Raw genomic sequence first — 27,370 nt, forward strand, 5'->3', positions numbered from 1 at the left:
AGTACCTCAGTGTGGAAGATCAATTACATTTAGGTTAATTAGGAAAAGGAAGCAAATTTTCTTAATTACAAAGTAAACTTTCAGCTGGAACTAATGAAGCGTCACACTAATTTTTATGAAAGTTCAAATTTCTATGGCTGGCTAAGGGCTAGCTAATCCAGACATCGGCATGCAAATTGGCTCCTGATAAATTTTTACATTCATTTTAATTTCTGTTCTGCCATGTTTACTATATAAGATGGGAAATCAGTACCCTTTGCCTTCAGTTATTCTACTTTATTCCAAGTCTAGCTTTTTAGGCACGTTTTCAGAACCAAACCCAGGACATTACAGTTCCCAAGTCACATATACCCAAAAAACAGAAAGGTCCAGAAAACAGGAAGTCTGAGTGGAATGGGGGTGGTGGAAAGCTTAATGTCAGTGATTAAAATGGGAGGCAAAATAGGAACATAGAACAGGAACTGATGTGAATAGAGTTCAAAGGAAACAATAACGAACAACTTGTTATTCAAGTTGAGCCCAAAATTTAAAACATTCTGGCTGCTGTTTTGCAGGAGTCTGCTCAGATCCAATTAAATCTCTGTTTCTACTCCAAATAATGCAGACCCGGGAGACAAGAGACCTGAGTTCAAGGCTCTGCTCCGCCAAAGACGTGTTGTGACCTTGAATGATAGACATAGTGTGCTATAATTTCACTTCATCTGTAAAGTGGGGACAGCAAAACTCCCCTACTTCAGAACAGGGATGCGAGTCTTGATTCCTGAATATTTGCAAAGTGTTGAGATCTTAGGAGGAAAGTAGTAGTGGAAACATATTACCCAGAAAGATGATAAAAACTTGCATGCAGGAATTGCGTCACCCATTGTAGAAATGCAGCCACTTCTGGTGTGGAATCCAAAGGCAGTGTAAAAGTGTATAGCAACACAGCACACCAGCTTAGGACAATAAATAAATGCTAGTGTGGTGTTTAAACTATGCAGGCTGTCTCATCCTGGAATTTGAGTAGGATTCCATGATTAACATCCTAATGAGCCACATCGCTTGGGTCATTTAAAGCTGAATTGGACAAAGTACTGAAGTCTGAGCTGGTGGAAGACGAATGGACTAGATGACATACTGCTGCAGGTCTATTACAGCAGTCACGTCGACTTTCCCACTTTAAAAGAATATTAAATGTCCAACACACAAGGTATTTTGCTACTTTCTAGCTGCCATATCTTTCTGTGGGCTCAGCTTATACCTTTAGGCTAGGATTTTTAAAGAGGCCCCGGGGAGTTAGGTACCTAAATCCCACTAAAATTTAGCAAGAGTTGGGTGCCTGGCACCTTTAAAAACCCACCCTTTATTCCTAATTGCGCAAGGTATTTAGGGCCAGATTGTGATATATGTGCAGAAAAATCCACTAGTGAGCTCACATGCACAAGTCCAATACCAAATTATTCAAGACATTCAGACAAGGAAATCTGCACTGGGCCTCTAGACATCATGTTTATTAGCTCTAATTGCGTCTTGTGTTTTAACCAGGCCATAACCCTTTTCCAGCCTGGGTGATTTGCTCACTTAGCTGCAACCAACTGTTGGTTTTCCTAACCGGTTTTATTTGGCACTCCGGATGTGGTTTTGATCAGAACACAAGTCTAGTACAAATACTAAGTACAATTTAGCATCTAGTTAATGAACACCAGAGATTTTATTTTTCAGTAAGTAATGACAAAACACAGCTTCAAAATGGGAACCAACAGTAGATTAGAACTTTTTGCAGTAAAGTATCTTGAATTTCTTACCTTGATCATTTAAGATGCATCAAACCCACAGCTTTAAATGCAGCCTACTCTTGATTAAAGAAACCCAACCCCCTAAAAGGTAATCCGAACACGAATGTTGCTACTATAAGCTATATTAGTTGCCAAAGAGAACAGAACAGGGTACTTGCTCCAAGTTCTACATTCTAAAACTTGAACATTTACATGTCACAATAGGTCAGAACCCTATAGTATAAACCACTTGCTTTTTACACAGCATTGCTCACCTATGTTTCAAAACTACTCTGGCCCAAAATTTAAGAGGAATTTAAGAATGTGCACAATGGGCTTAGGCTTCAATTGATTCTGCGAGGGGAGAAGAGTCCTCCCCATATTTTGATTGGTAAATTGACAAGCAGTAAATTAGGGGAAAAGAGAGCCTCAGTATTATATAGGAGTACAGTGTTAGCGTGGCTTAGTGGCCAGAACATAGGACTGGGAATCAGGAACTCCCAAATCCTTATCCTCCTCTGCTGGTGGTTCTTTGTGGCCTTGAACATATCACATAACCGGTCTCAATTTCCCTTCTCATAAAATGGAGATGATAATATTTACTTCCCTACCTCCTGAAGGTGTTTAGTTAATATTTGTAAAGGACTTTGACACTTGAATCTCTGATCAAAAGCCAATTGTGTTTTTCAACAGATTCCACTGCCATACATTCTAGCTACCATTACATTCTTTAAATGATATGTCAACATTTCTAGGCTAACAAACCATTCTCCCGTCCCTCATACACTGAAGCTGTTTATTTATAAGAGGAATCTAGGTTATTTATTCCAGGGGCACAGTGCTGGGGACATCGTATAGCTGAGCTATTTGCTACATGAGTTCAAAAATGCATTAGTTCCTAAAGTTTGCAAGATTTAACCTCAGCATAATGTCTGCAAATTCCACAACTAATGGCACTCCATTGAGACTGCCCTGCCCGTTCCACGTTCAGCTCTGGGTTCCATCTGCAGGTGTCGTTCTTGAATGCAGCTGCCTAAATGTAGAGAGGGCTGCGTACTAGCCCAGAGATCCTGAGCTATACATTGTTCAGTGTAGCATTTGGGATAATTGTTATGGGTTCTATAATAGTCTGTCAATATACTGGAGATGCATACAGGTAATTCCTCAAATGCTACTGGGAAGGGAATGGTACATAAATTGTCCACATGGATGAAAACAACTGCAGTGAGTTGTTACTAGCAAGTAAATACTAGGCTGCCATCTGGTGGGCACTAACTTTGACGCATGAACCAGAGAGATCAGAGCTGAAAAACATCCATTTTTGTTGTGCCACCTTATCACTATAAAAAAAGTTAAAAAATTTGACTGTCAGTAAAAGTGGCCAGATTTAGAACGTTTTCCTCTCATTTTACTTCAGTGTAAACTGGCTAATTGTTTTGAGTTCTTTAGAAAGAAATCCATGGTTATGTGTTTTTGTTTTGCAGGAAGGAGAGAGGTGACTGGATGGCCCAAACAATTATTATCAAAACAGTTCGCTTCTAGTTTGCTGCTTCAAATTCTTTCACACTGGGAGAAACTCAGAGGATGAAAGGGATAGGGGGATGGACGTCCCCTCTGAACCCTTAAAAATGGGTCCCGGTCAGGGTTGAAACATCAGAGAGGAAGGCATAGAAGTTTGCACTGTTAGCTGAACTGTACACACTGGGTGGATTAAACTTTTCAATCTGCAGCACCTTTTACAAGCACTAAATCTATTTAACAGAAATATGAAACCAAAGTTACTTTGGCACTCCTGACTCTATTGGTAAAATGGGGATACTCTTATTTACCAACCTTTGCAAAGCACTCTGAGACTCTAGGATGAAAAGCACTATTACAAGAATAAAACATTGACTGTCTCCATGCCCACTGCAGTGTCTGCTGCCGTGCTTATCACTTTGCCACTGTCACTTAACCTTATAAATACTATCAATTTGGGAAATTTCATTTCAAAATTTACTCTTCTATCTTGGTGTCCTTGTATAAGCTTTCAAAATACAAACTCCAATGATCCAAATTGCCCCCTGAAATCAGAATTTATTTTTTCTAAATATCAACCACCGCCCACTGTCTATTTAGCTAACTGAAGTGTAGCAGTAGCGTGCACATCAATTTGGTTACACTACAACTATTGCAATAGCATATAAAAGTAATGTCAGTATGTTGGTAAATGGGTTTTGTATTTAACACTCGACGGTTTAATTAGCAAATAGGGGTAACTGGCTGCATGTTGTTTCTTTAGAAGTATTTGACCATATTATCAATGGACTTGATTTTCAGTTTGTCAGAGTATTCTCAATTTGACACTTCTTAGAAGTTAGCTCTTATAACAACATCCCTTTTTTTTTGGGCAGGAGGGAGAGGAAGTGTCACAGAAAAAAGGACTAAAACAAGCTTTATCTAGTTAAAATAACATCTCTATTTGTAAATTTCAAAATAGGGGCAAAATGCAGGACAATAACAAAGAATAGGGTTAGAGAGTAAAGAATAAGTGTCAAATTCCACAATCAAATACCACCATCAAAACTTATCCTTTTAATACAATACAGGACTGATGGAGCAAATGCGTGGCTGTTGTGTGATACAGTTCAGACAGCCTTACTTCACATAACAGATTTCTTTAATTAATAAGATATCTACTTACAGGAACCTTATTTCCCCCAAAGCTGGGGAAAACAATAGGTGAATGCTAAGAATATAATTCTATTTCACTTATTTAAGTTAAGATTCTTGCTTATGCTTTTGATAAGCTCAAGTCATTTGTTTGTAGTAAGACAACATGTCATCTAGACTTTGGTAAACTGGTTGTTGTTCCTCTGAGCTGTTGCAGTAATTCTGCATCGATGGAAACTGCTTGTTCTGTGTTGACTCCTGTCCCAGTTTCTCAGGAGAGGATCCAAGCTTGTTCCAACTCTGGCTTTGGTAGTTATTGGCTTTCTTTTGACAAACGAAGTAATTGGAAGGTGGTGCAAATTCTGGATCTCGTTCATCTGCACGTTTCTTTGACCATTGTCCAAAAGTAAACTCTATTAGATAGGAAAAACATGGTAACAAACAAATTTTACTTAAAGATCATTTATGTTCCCTTCCTGTGAAGGAATTTCTCCTTCAACGTTTAACAGAAATGGAAAACTGAATTGCTTGAAATAATCTGCAACAGAGCCTTTCACTTAATTTCCTCTGTATTAAGTTGACACTCCACTTGCTTCAAACCTCAGGAACCAAATCACTTAAAATTTTAAAGACAACTTTTACCCTTTATCTTAAAGAATGTTGGTTATTTTAAGAAGAAAGTTGCTAGTTATAAGGGGAAGCCCACCTTCTAAATGAGATCAAAGCAGTAAGAACCCAAAAATATTAAAAAATGACAATTATGCTCGGGTAGTCAACAATGTCAGAATGTGCTATACCCTCCGGTGGTAGACATTTTAACTTCTGTTACTGTCAATCATTTCCCATGACAAATTTTTAAAAGTAGCTACAAAATGATGTGACAACAGCTCAAGTTCACAATAAATACGTTTTATTTTGAAGATGAACTGAACAGCTTTTGACCCCATGTACAGTGGTACAGGAACCTGTCAACTGATTATAAGCTCCTGGGGGCAGGTGCTGTGGGTTTGTACAACATATAGCAAAAAGGGGCTCTAGTTCTGAAGACGGCTTTTTTACACTACTCCAATACAAATATTAACTGTAGCAAACAGAAGTTTCGAAACAGAGCAAGAAACTGCACATCTTACACTGTACAAATTGATTTACAAATCACTGATTTGTAACTATTTTTTCGAATTTTATTTGTAATTTAGGTCTATGCACTATATGTAGAGCAGTGGTTCTCAACAAGGGGGCCACGAGCAGGTTTCAGGGGGTCCGCCACGCAGGGCTGGCATTAAACTTGCTGGGGCTCAGGGCAGAAAGTCAAAGCCTCACCGCCTGGGGCTGAAGCCAAAGCCTGAGCAACTTAGCTTTGCAGGGCCCCCTGTGGCATGAGGCCCCGAGCAACTGCCCTGTTTGCTACCCCTAACGCCGGCCCTGGCTTTTATATGCAGATAAACCAGTTGCTGTAGCACAGGTGGGCAGTGGGGTTTTTACAGCCTGCTGCAGGAGCTTCAAAAGAAAAAGGTTGAGAACCCTTGACCTAGACCATCCCTGACAGGTGTTTGTCGAACCTGCTCCTTAAAACCTCCACGGACAGAGATTCCACAAGCGCCCGAGGTAATTTGTTCCAGTGCTTAAATATCCTTACACTTAGGAAATTTTTCCTAATGTCTAACCTAAATCTCCCCTATTGCAATTTAAGCCCATTACTTCTTGCATCTAGGAGTCCCGGTCATAGCTCATGTCCCCATTGTAGTAGGTGCTGTACAAACACAGACTAAAAAAAAAAAGATGACCCCCACAAGTATGAGCGCAGGGGGCTTGACTAACATTTTTTTCCCAAGTTATAGAGGGTGACAAAGTTTTTGTCAGAGTGCCAGAGGTCCTTACAATCTAACCACAAAGACAGAGCAAAGAATAATGACAAAAGATCATGTTGGCTAAGGGCAGGAAGGTGGGAGATGCACAGATAATCAGTAGGAGGGGAATACTGTAGACGGTACATGATTATATACGTCATCTGTTTTTATTTTATTTAACAACCAGGTGCCAGAATGTGAAGCGAGAGGCCTGAATGCTCTAAAGGAGTTAAGTACCTAATTCCCTAATTTAGGTACCTAAGACCTAGTTTTGGCTCCTGTGCGATGCACAAAGCTGCTGCCTAAACTTCTGTGACAGGAGGTATAAACACTGAACCGGTAAGGAAGGGGTTAAAGAGCTGCTGTGGGCAAGGCTGGCCCCACTCCTCCGGCCCTATAAATCATGTCAAGGGTGGAATAAAGGGCTTAAAACCAGGAAGTTCCCAACAGGTTCTGGGCAGGTCTGGGAGAGAGCAGATGGCTGCTCTACAGTTCCCGAAGATGACTTCTGGAAGCCTTCCGGGAACAGCTCAGGGAGCCCCTCACCTTTTGCCTACAAGGAGACAACAACCCTGGGGTACTGGCCACATACAATAGAATCAGCAAGTCCCAAGGTGAGCCTAACAGGCAGTTGGTGGCGTTACCCCCTTCTGGGGTTAGGGAATCTGAGACCATACACAACGGACTTGGGGAATGGGAGCCAAGAGTCACTTCAACATAAAAGGACTGGAACACAATTCGTATCATAGGGACCCCTACCTAGGCAGATGGGAGAGCCCTAAGGATTTTTCAGTGCCAGCCCAGTAGGAGGGGCCTGTCAACAGCCTGAGAACTGTGACACCCCTGTAGGCACCTAAACTCACTGTCTAAATTTTCAGGACAACTGTCCCTAGGCACCTATGTTTCTGCCTCTGGCCATGTGCACACTGCCTCCCTCTAGGTATCTCCCACCTATGCCCCAGAGTGATTCAAAAACCAAGGGAAGATAGGCATTTGCCCACTTAAGTTGTGTGCAGGGCCTGATCTGGTAGACATGAGGGTGGTGCAGCCCACCTTATAAATTTTAGCCCAGTGGTTAGAGCACTTGCTTGGGATGTGGGAGTCCCAAGTTCAATTTCCTCCCTTAGGCAGAGAGGGAGAAAGGAGTTGAACAAGGGTCTCCCACCTCTCAGGAGAGCACTCTAATCACTGCACTGTGGGATATTCTGATGTGGGGCTCACTGGCTCCCCTATTGAAGCTGTTTCACTGTGGATAAATAATGGAATGATTAGAGCAGGGGGAGCAGACCTGGAGTCTCTTACCTCCCGGGTGGGTGTCTTAACCACTAGGCTACAGAGTCTCTCTCTCTTGCTCTGTGGCTCAATGACTATTTAAGTATTTATCTACAGCGGAACAGTCACTGGGCGCGAGAGAGAGCGAGAGCGAGCACATGTACAAATGTATACAGCCCTCTTGTCAGCATTCCCCCCGGGCTAGGTTAGACAGCTCTCCATCTAGTGTGTTGCCTTTTGTGAATCACAGTTTAAGGCAGAGGTGGGCAAACTATGGCCCGCGGGCCACATCCAGCCCTCAGGACCCTCCTGCCCAGCCCCTGAGCTCCTGGCCCAGGAGGCTCGCCCCCGGCCCCTCCCCTGCTGTTCCCCTTCCCACGCAGCCTCAGCTCAGGGGTAGGGGGGTGGGCTGTGAGCTCCTGGGGCAGCGCAGCTGCAGAGCCCAGCCTGTCCTAGTGCAGCCGCACCGCCAGCCACCAGTGCTCCAGGCAGCGAGGTAAGAGGGCAGGGGGCGTTGGATATAGGGCAGGGGAGTTTGGGGTGGTGGTCAGGGGCCGGGGGTGGGGGCAGGGTCCTGGGAGGGCAGTCAGGAAGGATAGGAGAGATTGAATGGGGAGGCCGGGGGCAGTCAGGGAAGGGGGGTCCAGGGGCGGCCAGGGGACAGGGGGTGGTGGATGGGGCAGGAGTCCTGGGGGGGTGGCCATCAGGAGGCGAGACGCATGGGGAGTTGGATAGGGGTCGGGGGCTGGCCTACACCTTGCTGTTTTGGGAGGCACAGCCTCCCCTAACCGGCCCTCCATACAATTTTGGAAACCCGATTTGGCCCTCAGGCCAAAAAGTTTGCCCACCCCTGGTCTAAGGTGCCTAAGTGCCTAACTCAGGCTTTGTAAATCCCAGTGTTGTTCCAGTGGTTTTCTAGTGCCTAGAGGTCAGGCGTTGTGTCACAATGTTCCTTCGGTGCTCTCAGGCCAGAGTACCTGAGATTAGATTAATGGCAGGGAGTGAGATGAAAGGAGTGAGTTTTGGGAAAGGATCTGAAGGACAGCAAAGTCACTTGGCATTCAGGAAAAGGAAGATGCTTCCATGTGTAACCACAGCATGAATAAAGGCATGGGAAGAGCGGAGGGCACTTGTACATTAATGATTGAGATATAAAGTTACTTCCTTCCTTCCTAGAGCACTTCTGTTCACTTCTCTGAAAAAGTTTGGCCAGTTAAACTAAGTTACCCTCATGTGCTGTAGTGGGGTTGATGTCACCTCATAATCAGAAGGCCAAAAGTCAAATATCACTTTTATTCAGTATAAATTAATATGGTGGTCTTAACTACATCACTTAACTCTTGACAATTTGATACAAATTGCTGTAGCCACATATTTAACTACACCTCATTAGGAGGGAGGGCCCTCACTTCAGTTCCAAATTTACTACTTTCTATTACACAAACACTTACACTTCTCTTGCATTAAGTTCAAACTGCTTGTCTACACCTTTAAGGATCTGCCCAACGCTGCCTACATCTCTCTCACTGTTTCCTCTTTTTCCCCTTTTCTTATCTTCTTACATGCACCTTTTTTCACAAGAATCATGGAACAGCCTCCACTTGCTGTATGCCAAGAGCCTTTCTGCTTTTCCCTCAAATCCTTCCCTCAAAATTCACTTTGACCATGAAGCAATTTAGGGAAAGTGACCTCGCACTACTCCATCTGCCTCCATGGTGTCTGTTTATGTAATTTAGTGCAATACTCTACCTACTCATACATTTAGAGTTTAGGCTCTTCTGTGTGACAAATCCTGCCCATCTATACCACATCGTATAAAGTTACAGCAATTATTTTGCATATCAGGATAGGTTACAAACTAAAATAATTCACACTTCAACCTTCCTCCATCAGTATCTTTGTATGGAACCCAATAACCTGTGTCAATGGTAAAACTAGGATATGTTACAGCAGCTGCTCATGTCATGGTCAAGGCTGTCAATCTCTTTCTAGGCTCACCATAAAGTAATGACAATGTAAATTTGACAGGGAAAGGGAAAGTATATTTCTTTACTTTTCAGCTTTATCATGTATAAAAATGACAGTAGTGCTGAGCCCATTAAAAAACAGTGTTTTTGACTATACCATGCTACGTTTATAGTTCAGTTTTCTTACCTTTTCCTTTATCCCACTCTCGAACATAGGGCACACCAGCCTTTGTATCTTTTCTCTCCTGAATGATGACCTCCACTTTTCTACTTTCTGCAACTCTTGGAGCCACAGGGGCTTCTGGTTCAGCTGGTAGTGGTCCAATAACTGCTTCCTCTTCTTTTGAAAAAGGAAAAAGAAATTTGTTAACAGGATAAAGGTTTATTTTTCAAATATCATAGGATACATGACAAGAGCTACTCCACATTCACACTGATAACGTCTACAGCAGTTATCTAATCAGAATGAAATACATCTGACTGGGGAGGTGTTGTTTGTTTGTTTTTAATTTACTGTGTATTAGTTCAGAAGCCATAGTGGATAAGCCAGATAATCTAGAAATGAATCCACAACCCTTCATTAGCTTTTGAGTGTAAAAGAAGAGACTGCTGGAAACGTATTACCTAATAACATACCTAGGAATAGGCTGAGTGGTCTACTGATGATGGGAAATTAGGGAACAGTGAAAATAACACTTGCATGTATCTCCGCTTCAGTGATCTTAGAAAAAAGTTGTGTTCTTATTCTTCTCTGTAAGAATAATACTTAACACTGATATACTACTGTTCTGCATTTCCAAAGCACTTTACATTTAAGCACTCTCTCATTACTGGGTGGTGGAAAGTACTAATTCTATTTGACAGATGAGGAAGCAGATAGCGTGACTCAATACCATAGATGGAGCCAGTGTAGAGCTGGGATTCGAACTCAAAAATTTATGTCTGCAAGTTGTGAAATGAGGCCACATTCCCTTTATATGATTTCTGACATTCACCTTTTTCAGAGCTTGTAACTTGAGTGTTGCCCCTAATTTGAATTTCATCCACCCAAAAACTCTTAATTTGAGTGTGGTGGCTGTCCCATCAGAGGGTCTAGGCTAAAGCCTGAGTTGGTACAACTTAGCCACTAACACAACCACTCTGTGTAGCTTGAATGTGATTCCACAGTGTGGCCACTCTCACTCAAGTGGAGCTAATTTAAGTGTAGATAACTCAATTTAAGTCTGCAGTGAAGACATAATCTCATCATGCTCACCCACAGACTGCTGTTACTAGAGGGTACTACAATGCTTTTTTGTACCACCAAGTTACAAATAAGCTTTGGAATGTGTCCATTTGTACATACTGAACCTTTTACTTAAAACAACTCTCACAAAAATCACATGGCAGAAGGGGTTTTTTTGCATACATAAATTAAGCTATAGGCTTAATAGAAAATGTATGTTGTGCACAGTCATTTGAATAAGGATTCTGGCCCTTAATTACCACCTACAATCATTTTAATTTTATGAATATACAGTATCTGACATTCCTGACAAGATAGCTCTGCACAAATTGCTTGTATTTCTTCATACCTCAGTTAATTGGCTATCTTTAAAATCACCATTTAAATACATGCAATTCTAGCTTAGAATGACCTGCATATTCTTCCTGGCATGTGTGAACCTAAAAGGCAGTACAATGCACACATCACAACACTTGCCTCTCCACGGGAAGCACTATTTTTAGTATATATGATTTTATACCTATGTGCAATTAATTTAAACTGTTAATTTTTTCAAAGCCATATAATTTAATATATTCAAAATATATAATGTTGGTATTCAAACACAGATATTTCATCTGAGCAAAATATTTTTTCCACGATACTGAGGGAGAATGATTGTTTTAAAACAAAGATACTTGTTACAGACCATACCTTCATTTTCCAGTTTGTTTGCCTCTTCCTCTAGTCCATCGTCTCTTAGTCTCTTTATCTTTCTTGCTTTAAGTTTAGAAAGCCTTGTTTTCAGAACTGCCTTTCGTTTTTCCTTTAAATGTTCACGTTTAGTCCTTTGGTCTGTGGTCTTAACAGTAACCAAAAATGTTCATTAGTTAATCCTGCATTTGGTTATAATGAACTGTGCATCTCCTTCAATTATCCCCAGAAATGAACTGAATATCAGCTGCATTGTCTCAATGGGGAGGAAAATGACCCCATTCCTTGAATCCAAACTTGCACACACTACCAGGCATAATACTTACTGCCATTGGTTTAAGCTGTGAGCACGGTACAGTAAAATTTGGCTAAGTATGCCAAACAAAACATGTCTCTGTTCTAAGTAGCTTGCTATAGAGAGGCATGAGGAAGAGATGTAAAGATACTTATTTCACATATAAGATGAAAACTTCAAGAGAGTAGAAGAAACAGGTTTTTCACTGAAGCTACACCTAACCTCAACTCAAAAGAAATCCATGAATCAAAAGCCAAAATGGGGGAAGGGGTTTATTTTAGGATTTCAACACTTGTTTTATGTATGTAACTTTGTACCTGTTCCTGCAACCCTTCCCCTATACTGATGGGATAAAAGCATTCTTAATATTATATTATACTCAGAAATTAATACAAAATGTAATAATGAAAAGTAGTTCTTCAACTTTAAGGGCCAAATTCCAGTGGGTAGGAGCCATGGCTGTGTATTTATCAAGGCTGCACATGTGCAATTATTGCAACTGTACATGCAAGTGGCTATTCTGAAGTCTAGATACCCATCTGTTGACACAACTACAGTAAATATATGTACAAGGCAACACTTTCTTGCATGCAGACCTCGGGTTACTTCCATTGAAAATTTATTTCTAAATATTTTGCCTTTCGGCATCAAGATCGTGAGTGGACAATTACAGGTGTCCATGCTCTGCAGTTCAACACCTTACACAAGTAGTTTTGGTTTTGCTACTATTTTCCAACACATTTACTACCCGGTATACAGTGCAAAGGTTCCAAAATAATATATAAAGATAGGGAGCCAAGGCTGGTCCCAGCACAGGCTAAGGATCTACTTTTAGCTTCATACCTGCTCTCTCAGCATTTCCAAAGTCTCCATTTGCTTATTTCTCTGTGCTCTATCACGAGCAAAGGCAAAGTAGCCAACGCCTAGTTGTCTGGCCTCTGAAAGGAACAATTTTCAACAGTTGGTTTCATCAGATTTACAGCTGCAGCAACCTTGAAATCACCAGGGTGTAAGTTATTGGAGAAAGACTCATTAGGTCATCCGGCCCATTGCCCTGCCTGCCAATAGCATTAGAGGGTTATGGCCAGTCTAGTTTTAATTGACTCACGTGATGACGCTTCCCAGCAACTTTTCTTAGGAGACTAGGAGGTTTTTTCCTGATTTATTTTTTCAGTCAGGAGATGAATGCATGCTATTCCTTTGTAAATTAAGTGGCTATTTCTAACACAGTTTAACAAGGTGAAAATATATTTATACTGGAGTAGTTTTTATACTTAGAGGTAAATTACACCTTCTTCCTCTACAAACCATCCTACAGTGAAGATAAGCCATACAAAGGAACGAATATAAACCGTTTTCTCTAATGTCCTCATAATGTATGGGTCCCACAGGTTTCTTTAGGGCCTCTTCTTCCTCTCTTTCCCATTGCTGCCGCTGAAGTTCTCGTCTCATATCTTCAGACGATAGAGTCTTCACCTCAATGCCTTGTCTAGTGAAAAACAAAACCCAAACAAAGTGTAAAGGTTCTTTAGTATTGAACAATGGAAGTATGACAACGGCTAAGCCATTTTTAATTACTCATCAGGAGCGTGGACTTGGTTTGCAGAAAGCTAATGGAAGGCGCCAAGATACTACAGCCGTGAGCACAGTATGAGAATTTATAGTACATTGCAGAATAGAAGAGGGAGGAAAGGATACGATACCACATCTGGCAAAGCACAGTAAACTAATTCTAATTAAAGATCCTTAAGAAGAAGTTGATACCATTTTCATAGGCATTGTGAAGTCACTAATAACTGAAAATAGAATAAGTGGGAGATGACCAGTGCTCAACAGAATAGTCACCAAAAGCAGAATAACAGCAACACTTTCACCATTGTGAAGTGGATACAAAAACGTGAACAGCATTTATTTGTTTAAGGTAAAAAATGAAACATTTAAATGAGCAACATCAGCAGCTGAGGGGGAAAATACTTTTATGTTTTTCCTTGGGAGGCAGAAACGGTTCTCTCCCCCATTATCTAGCTAAGTTAGATCAAAATATGATTGCAGACCACTTATCCAGGTGAACACAGAGAATGTACTTCCTAAGCAATTTTATATTCTTCATTCTGTTTCGAACTATAAAGAACAGGCTGTAAAATTTTCAAGAAGGAACGCTTACAACTCAATAATATAAGTGCTCAATTATGGCACATTTTGTTCCAATATAATTTTCATTTCTGCCATTAGTTTTATCAGAATTGCTATAATTAACTACACAACTGGAGTTCTAACAAATTCACTCAGAATGTCATGTATTGGACTTTATTAAAAACCTTAAAATCAGATCATCCAGGACAAAAAATATTGATCTGCCGGGATTCTTTAGGTTTAAGGCACATTAAAATACAACTTCTATAGAAGGACCATAACTTTTAAAAAAATAAGTCAAGTTCCCGATAGGCTGCTAAATTAATTTAATAGACCTTTGTTTGTGGGGCTAATATGAGCCAATGCTCTACAATGAAGTTTTTGGATTTCATTAGCATTTTCCATCAGAATCTGAGCTTTAATAGTTTATAAAAATTCTGTGTATTAAGTTTGGCATACATGGCCTCAACTCAGGTACCATTTAAAGTGTGAATATGCCACACACTTTTCAGAGGATTAATTCAGTTGCCAGTGAAATAAAATAGCTTAGGACAAATGCATGTGTTCACAAAGGAAGTTTTGATAAAACCATACAAAAGATTGTGACACTCTAAACACACTGAATAAGGATGGATAGAAGTTGATGATTTTAAAAACAGAAAAGATTTTTTTAATTTAAATTAAATACAGGTTTATTTTTTAAAAATAAAAATTTGAAATTTGATTTTTTTAAAATCTAATTTATCCAATGTTAAGGTCCAAACTATTAAAATCATTTAGATTAAATACAAAAAATAATATTAAGCAGTACATGTTTGCTGCTAAATTTTAAAGAAAGTCAGACTATGGAACTGGACCCAGAGTTTGCTGAAGTGCTAAACTAGTTTTTGACATCAGCACTCTCTTCTACAGGGGCAGAGAGAATAGTTTCTTTATTTCAGTTTTTTCAACTAGTTCAGTTCAATGACAAGCTAATTTAAAAATAAAAAAATCAAATGGAGTTGAAAAAGCAGGAAAGCTTGTTTTTCTCTCCCAATCTATGAATAAAAACAGATCTGTTAGTCTTTAAGGTGCCACTGGACTCGTTGTTGTTTTTGTGCATAGACAGTGTATCTTCCTAGTTACCAAACAGCAGCACCAAATTCAGTGTAAAGGCTGATTTGCTAAGCATCATGTTTTAATGGTTACCAACAGTGATGAGTGGTGTGTATGTGTGTTGCCTTCCTGCTGCCTTTTAACATAATTTAAAAGTACAAATGCAAAACCATGATTCAAATTGGTGATTTAAATCAAGGTTTCCTGCTTGGTGATTTAAATCATTATTAGAATTGGTGATTTAAATCAATCCATCATGCACTGACTATTCTCCTCTTCTTTTTTTGGATACATTGGACCAAATTCTGCAGTTACACCAAAGTCAAAAGACTTTGATGGCTTCGATTAAGTTAATCTCGTTATACAACTCTGCCAAGTGTGTGTACAAACTCTCTTCCTGCCATAAAACACGTCTATGAAATCCTGTGGGAGAAAATACTTTCCTTAGAGAAGCCATACCTTTTCCCCTGAAGTTCTTTATCCATTTTAAGCAGATTTGGCAAATCCTTCTTCATACAGCGTCTAGATCGGCCCAAGGAATCCACATAATCAACCCTGTAATCAAAGTAACAAGAATTTCTCACAATTTATATTCTCAGATTTACAGAACTCTTATCCAAAGGATACAAGTAACTGAATACTTTCCATAGAGAATATTCACATTCAGGGTGCTAAAGTTACCACCATCCTAACAGTTAACAAGCCTAGTGTAACAATTTAAAGGACACATTTTTAACAGGGTTTGTAACAGATACATCACATTGATATATTTTATTCAATCTCATTTTGAGACAGCTGTCTTCCTTCATGATAAGACAGTTTGAAAACTGTTTACAAGTTATGATGTCACGTAGCTCCCAAGTCAAAATAAAATTGAAAGCATAATATCTGCTTCCTGTGGTGAACATAATGATGCAGCACTGACTTCTCACACAAATATTAAATTGCTATAGTATAATGCAATTATCAGTCTGTGGCTCATTTACTAAGAGCTTCAGTGATCATTCAAGTGGTTTAACAAAAGCCTAGTAAATCAAGCAGAATGTTGTTCCTTTGAAGGTCCCTTTACATAGTGTACTTTGTGTAAAGCTATTTATCATAGTGAATGCTCCACTTAAAACTGTGAGGAGACTGAGAAACAGAGGTACTTATTGTTCACCAATGCTACAAAGAGTTCTTTAGCATCAAGTAGTTCTAGTGATACCATTTTAGGAAACTCAAGACATACAGCCAACAAAGTATTGCTGACCCAGAGTATAAAATAGTCCCCAAATACTAAACTTTTAAAGATTTATTCTGTCATTAAGTTATGCTTTTAAAATAAACATTAAGGGCACTGAGGGTATGTCTACATTGCAATTAGATACCCATGGCTGGCCCGTGCCAACTGACACAGGTTTGCAGGGCTTGGGCTAAGGGGCTGTTTAACTGTGTTGCAGACATTCAGGCTCGGGCTGGAGCCTGCCCTCTAGGACCCTGCAAGGGGAGAGGGTTCCAGAGTGCGGTCTCCAGTTCGAGCCCAAACTTCTGCACTGCAATTAAACAACCTTTTAGCCCGAGCCCAAGTCAGCTGCCACGGACCACCTGGTGGGTCTAACTGCAGTGCAGACATACCCTTAGAGCTTAGTATTAGTGCCATTTATTTTTACCAAGTAAACAATACGAAAATTGAAAAAAATATTTCTATCTGTGACCTATGGTCCAAGAGTATATACATAGCTGGAGAATAATTAGTAGTATATATTAATCCTATGGTAGTGCCCAAAGGCTTCCAATCAGATTGGAGCCCCATAGTGCTGAGACAATGTTCCTGGGGGCTTATCAGTAAATAATTAGAATTGTCTTTTTCATTTTACTGAGGTGGGGTGAAGACAAGTATTGAAAAAGTATATGGAAGGTGAACAGATTGGCTTACATTTCTGATATTTAAACTTGATAAGGGCACAGAATAACTTGACAGTTTCACCTTAGACCTAGTAGTATACCAGTAGCACATATTTCTTTCTGATTCTTCACCATGGGCACACTCCCCTTGTACGCTGTAAGAAACAAAATGACTATCTCCTACCTTAAAACTAATAAATTGAAAAACTGGAATGCTATTTTTCAGACTAGTTATTGTTGTTCAAACCTGATTACCAGGAGTAAAACCTCCATCTGCCTACACTGTTTTCTTTATGAACAGACAGGAAAAAAAAATACCTAGCTAGCTAGGTTTCATAATTATTTACCGTGTCTTTGCTGAAAGATTATTGGCCGCCTGGAACTTAACTACAGAAGGGTTTTTATGGATAGTTTAAAACTCTGGAGCTTAAAGAAATGCTGGTAACGCACTGTCTTCCTCCATATAGAGAAAATCTGTACATTCAGTAATGCCAGAAACCCAAAACTACTGCTGCTTTGAAAGTCATGAGATCAGAGGAAATAATTACTTCAAAGGGGGCAGAGTTATTTCAATAAAAATTAGTCTAGTTAAAGAATGCTTCCATGCAGGACACACCAGATGTACAGTCTGCATCGATAGGAGGATCAGAACTCCCATAACTTCAGCAGGAAAATGTATGAGCCCTTTTAATATCATTCTTATTCATAGCACATTTTCTTGATCAATACATCTCAAAACCCTGGGTACTTAAAACAGCATCTATTGTGGGCCATCCGTTTAAAATACATTGTTGTGGAAGGGAATGTTACTTGCAAATTTGCTAGCAGTTTGAGAAACTTTGAACTTCTGGGTCTCTTTCTGGAAGATTGAAGGTTTTCCCCTTTCAATCTAAAAAGGCTCAGTTTAAATTTGTTACCTTAAGCACTAGGTAAGAATGATTTAGCTCTCATACAGCCCAGCCTCCCCCACACACTGAAACTCCTAGAATTCCCAAGTCCAGCTGCACTAAGCAAGTTAATGTTGCTGAGAGATGAGAAAGTAAGGGAAAATAATGTGTTCCATAAGGCACATAAATTACATATTCTAATACCTATTGCATTCACCTCTTTTACAGAATAGCATTAAAAGAAAAATAACTGGTAGATTACCTAATTTAACATTTTGTCTCAGTGATCTTAAATGTAAAAAACAAAACAAAACAAAACAAAAACCCCAAGAAGCTAAATTTTTACTATTTGACTTTCAAACAACTGCATAGGTACCAGATCGCAAAATCTTGTCTGTGAATAGGAATGGCGTCTAAACTCCCCATTCCTCACTTTGAAAATGTAACCCTATTTTAAAAAGTAGATCAATCTACATAATCTGGTCTATATAATGGAAGCCTTTCCCTGAACTAGTTCATAAAGATCAATAATGCCTATGTGGTTATCCATTCCAAAGGAAAGAGTATCTTCACACGATTACAATGCTCTTAGTTTTGACAGAAGAAGAGAGACTATAATTGCATTTAGATAAAACTAAACTAAAAATTTTACACAGATTTTAAAAAACAAATTAATCTTAAACTATACACAAATAACCTATTCTACCTGGAGTCTTTCCTGCAGGGTAAGAAGACAAATGTGAAAAAAGTGCTTCTTAAAGGGAAAATGTTATAATCACAAGTGATGGACTGGTATCAGTCAGAATGATTCCTTATTCAAGATGTTTTTTAAACTAGACTAAATGCATACGAGATTATCAAAAAATAAAAACAGATTTGTCAGACTTGTTCTGTCCATACAGTATTACCAACCATTCTTCACTGGGGTCTTTTGGGGGTGGTATTTCTATTTCAGGTAGTGTCTTCTCTTCATCTTCCTCCTGTTCTGATGTCTTTCTAGCAGCTTCACTCTCGCACAGATCTTTTATTTCTCTCCGTTTGTCTATGATCTTCTGAGCGAAATCCACAAGGTACAAATCCTCAGTTTCTTCATCTAGGGCAGAAAAATCAATTCTTAGATAACAGACATCAAAAGAACACAACTGAGCAAGAAATCAATATGGAATAGCCAGAATCATAGCTGCCAACAATGCCCTTGACTATACTATTAGACAATACTTTAATCTCATCTACTGTCAAGAAAATTCAGCTATATGGGATGATTCGCATTTCTGTATGTAAACTTCATTTGTTTAAAGCAATTAATTACATATACCCCAGAAAAGAGTTCACAGCAACTGTGCTGACACCTTCTTTAAAAAAAAATAAAAAATCTTTATGCTAATTAACAGCTACAATACTAATTCAAGTCCTAACATGAAAATGAAACTGGCAGTAACGTGAGTGTTAGGATAACCTTCTTTCTACCATTCGGAAAAACAGATTTAAAATTGCTAATTTTATTTTAGAGAGAGAATAAAATAGTTCTTTGACAAACTGTGAATATGAAAGAGATGAATGGGTACAGCAGGCTACCACATTCAATAGTTCAGTTTCCAATGATGGTGTTCATAGAGGACAATTACTTAAGACTGAGTGTAACATGAGGATGCATTTTGCACGTAGAATGCACCTAAGCAGTCACTTGAGTTCTCTTTCCAAAAGGGAGAAGAATGATGAGAGTACATTTTATACGATGGATCTTGCACATCGAAACTAGCAAAGAGATAGCACTGAAGGATTAAACTGAATTTGAGCCTTTCTGCTATTAATTGTCACATCACACAAAGGACTGGATGTGTGCTGAGAGGAAAGTGGAAGCATGTATATAGATTGGAGATTGTCAAAGCTGGGAAGTGAGAAGTCAGACCCTACTAGCTACTGGCATTCACACATGGACCAGCCAGTCACCTCCTCTCTTTCCCAGGTTAAACTCTTCATATAGTGAAAAGGAAGCATGCAGAAGCACAGATAAAAGCCAAGGATGTCAACATGACAAAGTAACTTTAGTTTTCTAGAGTTCTATACTAAGAAACCAGAATATATTTCTCTCACTTGATGATCAAACCAAATGATTCTCATATTTCTTTCCTAGGCTGGACTGTCCTTCAAGAAGTAATATTCTTTCCTTAGCACTGGCTTTTCTTTTTCAGCAAAAATAATGGTTATCAATTAGTTTGTATGCTGTGCCTCCAAAAACCGTATTTAGTGTAAAAGCTACATTTATTAACAGAAGTACTGTATTTTATAGCATAACAGCTGTCAACTATGAGACTGTTCAGGTGGCCAGCTTCTAGAGTGACCAAATAAAAGCAAGATTTTTAAAATATATACTGGTTTTAGGCAGGTTTTGTTCACCTGGAAAGTCTCCTTTTGTCATCTTCTCATACAGCTTTGCTTTCTCTTCCAGCTTCTGCCTAAAGAAAAAGCAGGTTATATTTACAGTATGATTCCAAATACACCACAAACAGAATAGTCTTTCATTATTTAGGCTGCAATGGAATAAATGACAATAATGTTTGATATTTTCCCTTACAGATGAACAGCAAGAGTTTTTAACCAAACAATGGCTTGGGGACACTGCAGGAAAAGCACCATTTTTCTTATACTGCTGAAGGTATCAGTGAAGTTATCAACTGTAGTAAGTGGAATCGTAGAACCCAGAATTCAGATCTTAAGAGCTAAGCAAAGGAGGAATTTTGTTTTAAACTGTAACTGACATTTCTAAGAACACAGATTCCTGATTAGTCTGTATTGTGAACAATTTTTAAGTAATATAGTTCACCTTCAATGAAATGATCAAATAGGTAGCAACATATAAATGTAAGTATTGTACATCTCTGTAATTACAATTGTCTAGATGAAATACCAAGATAAACTGTATATCAGCCCAGAACCTCTCTATGGTAATTACTTTCAGGCAACAAGATATGGAGCACAGCGTAAAAGGCATGAGATACTATGTCTCAGAAAACACCATCTAAATCAGTGGTGGGCAACCTGCGGGCCACACGCGGCTCATCAGGGTAATCCGCTGGCGGGCCGCGATACAGTGTTTACATTGACTGCCCGCAGCTCCCAGTGGCCACAGTTCACTGTTCCCAGCCAATGAGAGCTGTGGGAAGCGGCAGCCAGCACGTCCCTGCAGCCTGTGCTGCTTCCCGCAGCTCCCATTGGCCGGGAACGGTGAACTGCGGCCACTGGGAGCTGCAGGCGGCTGTGCCTGCAGACGGTCAATGTAAACACTGTCTTGCGGCCCGCCAGCAGATTACCCTGACAGGCCACATGTGGCCCGTGGGCCGCAGGTTGCCCCCCACTGATCTAAATGGACACAGAAACCAGAGAGAATACCTTAAAACTAGCTCCTGGAATGGTTTACACCTATGTATTCATAAGAGATGGGGAATTTATTGCAGAGAACCAGCAGATGTCACATTTCCAATGCATATTTTAATTAAACAACTAACCGACTCAGGTCACTGACCTGTAATTTTCCTCAAAAACATATACATATACATACATACATATATAAATAGGTAAGAGACAGTTTTCTGCAAAAATTATAGAAAAGTATTCTTTGGAGCACAAAATACTGATTGTGGTGTTTGTATCCATGCTTTTACCGATATGGAAGAAAATGCTTTAAAAGAAAATCTATACTCTGTCAAATTTCTGTGGATACAATCATTGAAGTGTAGATGTCTCAACGTGCAGCAAGTGGAGAGACATTAACAAGCAATGAACTAGTTGCAGCCCAGTAAAAACTGAATAGTTGCCACTTTTACCTGCATTCTGCTATTTGTATGATTTCTTTTATGCAATTTGTTACAAGTGTAAAGAAATTCTAGCAAGCGTTTGTTCCTCTTATTTATTTGTATTGCTGTAACTTAAAAATTACCTCGCTTTCTCTAACGTTTGATCTTCTTCTATCTTCTGCTCAACATCTTTCTCAGCTCGACTTGAAACCCCTGTGTTCTGCTTAGTCCAAATGCTTGGTTTCTGTGGAACATATGTTTTTAAAACACAGGATTTCAACCTTATTTGACCATTAAAAAAAAAAAGAAAAGAAAAAAAAAAAGAAAGGCTCTAGAGTTATTTATCTGCTTAAACATTCTTCATATAATCCTGCTGCTGTGTTGTGGAAAGTAGCAGGTGCGTCTTAAATTTATGACAGCACAGGAAGGAGAACCAACAAAGGGGTTAACATGAGTTTATGATTTTTTTATTTAAAAATTTGGAACACAAGTTTTATTCTTGAGCAGCTATAAATAAAGATAATAGTTGCTTACTGGACATATTACTAAAAGGAAAGCAAATCTAAGAATAATTCATATTTTTTCTTGGAAGTGAAGATTATCAGGAAGAATGATGCCAAAGACTTAGTGTGAGGAGTACTGATTCAAGTATAGTGTACAGTATCTCTTATATTCTAAGAGAACTTGTGTTCTTAATTAGATAAGGTCAACAAAAATAACTTTTATAAAACTAGTCACTGACATTTTCATACAGAATTACATAGCCAATTATGGGATTGATATTTTTCAGTGTTATAACCTATTAATTTCTTCAAAATGGCACATAATTCTGATCTTTTTGCATAGTTCTTCCAGATGTTTATTTCTAGTTCTACACATAACATAGTAACAAGTCTGATTTTTTGCATGTAAAGGCAAAAATGCTGCATGGTCTTCAAACACAGCAATAATACTACAGTCTACTACAAGACAGCCACAAGATCACACAAATTCATTTGGTCTGAATGTTAAAACGAAGTCTGAATGGGACTGAAAAGTCAGGTTTATGCAATATGTTATTTTAGGAAAAAGAACAGAGGTTTTAGTGCAGTAGAGACTGAAGTATAAGATTGCAGTGCATCTGATATTATTTCCCCCCATATAAATGAATAGGAGCTGATGGCCGGGCATTTTCCAGGAAGGTTCACTGACTCTGGAAAGTGCTTTCCTAGTCCAACTGATCATGGATTTATCAAAATTCAAAGCTCATTTTTTTCTTGCTGGCATTTAAGGAGGTTGGGGCTCATTTAGATTAAGAGATTATTTAAATACAGCTTTGCAGTATAATTGAATGTTTAGTTTTGATTTTTGTGAGAGAGACTCAACTAGAAATGAGTCAATAGAAATTTGATAAATAAAGCCATCACAACTTTTGTCCTACAACTGTAAACGAAACACTGTATTAATAACTTTTTACATTTTCTAATGGCTTGTTCTTCAATTCTGGGCAATGCCTAGAAAAACAAAGAAAAACAGAAAAATAATGAGTAATGATGGATATTTTATTTCTACCTTGTTTGTTGTTTGGGGTTTTACAGAGACTCCAGCATCTTTCAGAAGTTTTTCCTTCTTGAATTCTTCTTGCTTTCGGAAGAGTTCAGCCTTTAAATCTACCAACTACATCAGCCACCATAAAAAACGACAAAAGTCATTTTAACAAAATAATTAGGAAATTTCTAGAATCTTATGTGAGAAATCAAGAGTTTACTTACACATGTAATAAAATAAACTGATTGCTTTTCTGATGTAGAAAATAGGAGCAGTGATTTGAACAGGAAGAACTTTGTGACATTTGCAGCAATATGTAATCCAAAATAATGAGACAGAACATAATTTATGATTAGGTGGTTAGATAAGTTAATTAAAAGCTTGCATTTATATTACTGATCCTTCACTCCATAATGGAAAATCTGCAGGAACAAAATGGGCATAATCCCATACAAAGTTTTCAGCAACCACCTTTGAGCCAAAGACTGTAATAAACTAACAACAGTTTGTTTTTAATTTAAAAAGTAACCCCTAAGGAGATTTGCTGGCAAGCAAAGCTTTTTTTTTTAAATTATTATTATTATTATAAAAAGGAACTAGCTGATAGACATAAGTCTTTATAAAAAGTACCTTCTTCCCTGCTGCTTTTAGACTTTCTTTTTTATACATATGAATATGTAACTCCCATTGGTATTAATCATCACCACAAATGTTAATTATCAAGACCCACATTCTCAAAGGTATTTAGGTACCTAGCACCCATTGACTTAAATGAGAGTTAGGTGTCTAAATACCTTTGAGAATCTGGGCCCAAGAAACTTCACTCAGCAGGTTCAACTTTTGAACAATTGCCTGCAGGAATATGGGAGTCCCTTTTAAAAACAAAACAAAACCCTCAAACAACCAAAAAACCATTTATGATCTGATGGCTTCTTCAGCCAGTCCTCCAGTAAACTGATTTCTACAAGAAATGTAACCAGGCTGTTGGTTGTCCTTGGTATTAAATGTTTCAGAGTAGCAGCTGTGTTAGTCTGTATCTGCAAAAAGAAAAGGAGGACTTGTGGCACTTTAGAGACTAACAAATTCTATGAATGCAGCCGATGAAGTGAGCTGTAGCTCACGAAAGCTTATGCTCAAATAAATTTGTTAGTCTCTAAGGTGCCACAAGTCCTCCTTTTCTTGGTATTAAAATTTGCCACAAACACAATGATGCTAACCAACCAAGCTTTTCCCAAACTGTCAGAAGTACTGATGCAAAAGTTCATTAAATGTATGTTTTGGATACAACCCTATTTATTTTCATTGCTGTGTTTCAATTAAATTGCTAGATTATCCTGACACACAAAACGCTGATAGAACATTAATAGAAGAAATAATGGAGTGAAACTATCTAAGACTTCAATGAATCAATGAAAGATGCTTAGACTATAAACAAAAGTATACCACAGAAAATAAACAAACAGCAAAATGCCACCTTATTTCAGGTTATGTTTAAGTCCTGACAACCTCTTAGGTATGAATGAAGTTACCTACTGCTTTCATGTTTGGGACTTTTACAGAAACTTAATCTCCCATGAAGGATGCTCCATAAACAAATGTTTAATAGGAATGTCCCACTTAACCAATCTTAATTCCATTTAAGCACACCCTTAACAGCAAGGGAATATATCAAGTTATGGGAAATCAATGAACTGTACCCTAATGCCCACAGAAGGCATTTCCAATGACAGTCAGAGACTATGCATCTTCACAAAACCTCCTTCTGCCTCCAAAAAAAAAAATAAAAAATCAGGAAATACATTCACATTCTTCTCCTTCACAAAATACTCAGGCTATATTTAGGGTTTGTGACATTAGCAAATTCAATACTGACATAGATGCACAAGTTAAGTGTTCAGTGTGCTGTGTTTGAAGGGGGAAGTGTAAGGTCACGGCTACAACTGCCATGCCAAAGCACAGCAGCATCCCTCAGAAAGACACACTTTGAGATAAGAAAAGGAGCACTTGTGGCACCTTAGAGACTAACCAATTTATTGTGCCACAAGTACTCCTTTTCTTTTTGCGAATATAGACTAACATGACTGCTACTCTGAAACCTGACACTTTGAGATATTGAGAGACACTTTGAGATAAAGTATTTTTTTCACATTAGGGTTTATTTTTTATTAATAGGGTTGAGGTGTTAGGGGTGAGGCAAGAGACAATACCCCATGTTTACTCCATGGCATTTTATTTTCTCATGAAGGTTGGAGAAAGACTATTCTTAGATGCTGTTGAACCTTCTGTATTTAGACCAGCCCAAGGATTATATAACTTTGTGGCTATGTAACGGGGCACACAGACCATTTTACAGCTCTTAAGGGAACTCTCATTGTCCAGTAACACCTCATCCCTGTTTCAAACAAACACACTCAATAGGTAGAGGCAAAGAAAGATCACCAGCTGGAATATACAAGGCACAGCTGTTTCTCCAGACCAACTCTGCATGGGGTGTAAAGTAGCTGTGTTCTTACCCAGACCCTATCAGGATGAAGAGATGAGTGCTGCAATTCTCATATATATCCTCTCAGAAAGAGGAGTTACCTGGGTAGGAGGAAAGAATTCCTAGAGGGCTCTTAAAAACTGGGTCAGTACAAGTTTTGCTTAATTTAATTTGTGTTGCATGTAAGTGTGATTACCAACTACAATAAAATAGCTCAGAAATACAAAATCATTTAAATGATCTGTAATGAACTACAAACCAACTGAATAAAAACCCAAGGGAACTTTCCAGGAGGAACTAAAACTGATGTGAAGGGGCTTCTGTTGTTCTCGCATGAACCTTGAACATCTTATAAATGGTTCTAAAATCGTTTACTGTTGCTGTAGTACATGAGAAAGTAGGAGCTTTTAATATTTGTCCTACTAGACACCCCCCTGTCCCCCACTAATGTTTGCATCTTGGTAACACCCTACGGTGTCATCTTATGATGCACCACACCACTTTAATCTCTCTTTCTGTCTTCACATAGCAGAATCACTGCATCTACTGACTCCAGCCAGGTGGAGGCTGGCCATTCACATACCCTGGCCAAAAGGGGATGAGCTGGTGCTGTACAGCCACAACATGATGGCATTTCCTGCACTGTGCAGAACCTTGGCTCTGATGCGTTCACACCGCTAGGAGGAGCGAGGCCTTGAGACAGGCTTGTAGGGCCATGAGCAGCTAGACCAGTGGTTCCCAAACTTTAACAACCTGTGAACCCCTTTCACTAAAATGTCAACTCTTGTGAACCCCCCTCCTAAAAATGACTAGTCCCAGGGATTTTCTCCTTTACTTGAGTATAAATTACAAAAGGAGTGATCTTGGAAATATAAAATTTGTTTTTATTACATGCTTATTACACGCTAGTATCTATCATTACAGTATTTTTATTACATTATGAAAACAGCAACACTCTTCCAAGATCTCATTTTGTAGCTTGTATCACTTTGAATAAGCCTGTTATAAGACAAGGCTCCTATGTTTCATCAAGGAGCATCACATGTGAAATGGCACGAAGGTATTTAAGAAGCCAGCTCAGAGTTCCTCCTGCACAAGCATTCAGGTCTTGAGCGGTCCAGGCAAACAACGCACATTACAACAAAGTTTAAACTTGTTCTTCATAATAATTTTAAAAATACTAGCTGCTTATTTAATTTTAAAAACGGCAAAAAAAATATCCACCTCCCTTTCCATTTCTTATAAGGCGTCTTGACATTTAAATCTCCTCAGGGTGACAGTGATGCTTGCTTTGATCTGCTTAGCTCTTGGAAGCCCAGGGGCTGCGGGCGGCTGGCCCCGGCTCCCCGGAGTCCCTAGGGACAGCTCTGCCCGCCATTAGGGAACTTTCCCCGAGAACCCCCTGTGACATCTCACGAACCCCAGTTTGGGAACCACTGAGCGAGACCAAGCTGCCCTGCTCGCCCCAGGGGGCGGGTTTCTGCAGCACCTCGGGGGAGGAGAGCGACTACAGTCTCCCCCCGGCTCCAGTCCCCAGCTGGGGGAGGAAGCCGGGGGTGGGGGGATCTGTCTGGGGAACGGAGTCGGGGCGGGGGCGCAGCAGGAACCAGTCTAGGGCATGGGGCTATCGGGGAGGGAAGAGGCTAGAGACCTACCCAGGAGACACAGGGAGAGACCCGCCCGGCTGCCCCCACCCTGGCCAGCAGCACTCACCGAGGCGACTGTGACCTCCAGGGGCTTCTTCCTACGGTCCATGGCGCCTCTGCGCCGGGACAGGGGAAGCGGATTACGAAGCACGGACCTGGCCCATAGACGGCCCACAGCCCGGCCCCGCCATCTTGCCGTAAAGCGCAGCTGAGCTCA

At 39.5% G+C, this 27,370-nt stretch overlaps 1 protein-coding gene across 2 annotated transcripts; it reads right to left on the bottom strand.

Moving 5' to 3' along the window:
* Window positions 1–1,666: 1,666 nt before the first annotated feature.
* CCDC174 (coiled-coil domain containing 174) lies at window positions 1,667–27,370 on the bottom strand. 2 transcript variants are annotated; one of them, XM_077821065.1, is made up of 11 exons: window positions 27,221–27,370; window positions 23,050–23,154; window positions 21,642–21,742; window positions 20,102–20,160; window positions 18,617–18,797; window positions 15,393–15,488; window positions 13,058–13,194; window positions 12,549–12,643; window positions 11,411–11,558; window positions 9,680–9,829; window positions 1,667–4,819 (listed from the first exon to the last, which is right to left on the bottom strand). In XM_077821065.1, exons 1-11 carry the CDS (start codon window positions 27,260–27,262, stop codon window positions 4,545–4,547), a joined length of 1,389 nt encoding a protein of 462 aa, XP_077677191.1. In that variant the 5' UTR covers window positions 27,263–27,370; the 3' UTR covers window positions 1,667–4,544. The 2 variants fall into 2 exon arrangements, with proteins under 2 accessions (XP_077677191.1, XP_077677190.1); XM_077821064.1 differs by having other exon boundaries at window positions 9,680–9,832.

This window comes from Eretmochelys imbricata, chromosome 7 (genome assembly GCF_965152235.1).
Source record: "Eretmochelys imbricata isolate rEreImb1 chromosome 7, rEreImb1.hap1, whole genome shotgun sequence".
In the NCBI taxonomy this organism is placed as follows: Eukaryota; Metazoa; Chordata; order Testudines; family Cheloniidae; genus Eretmochelys; species Eretmochelys imbricata.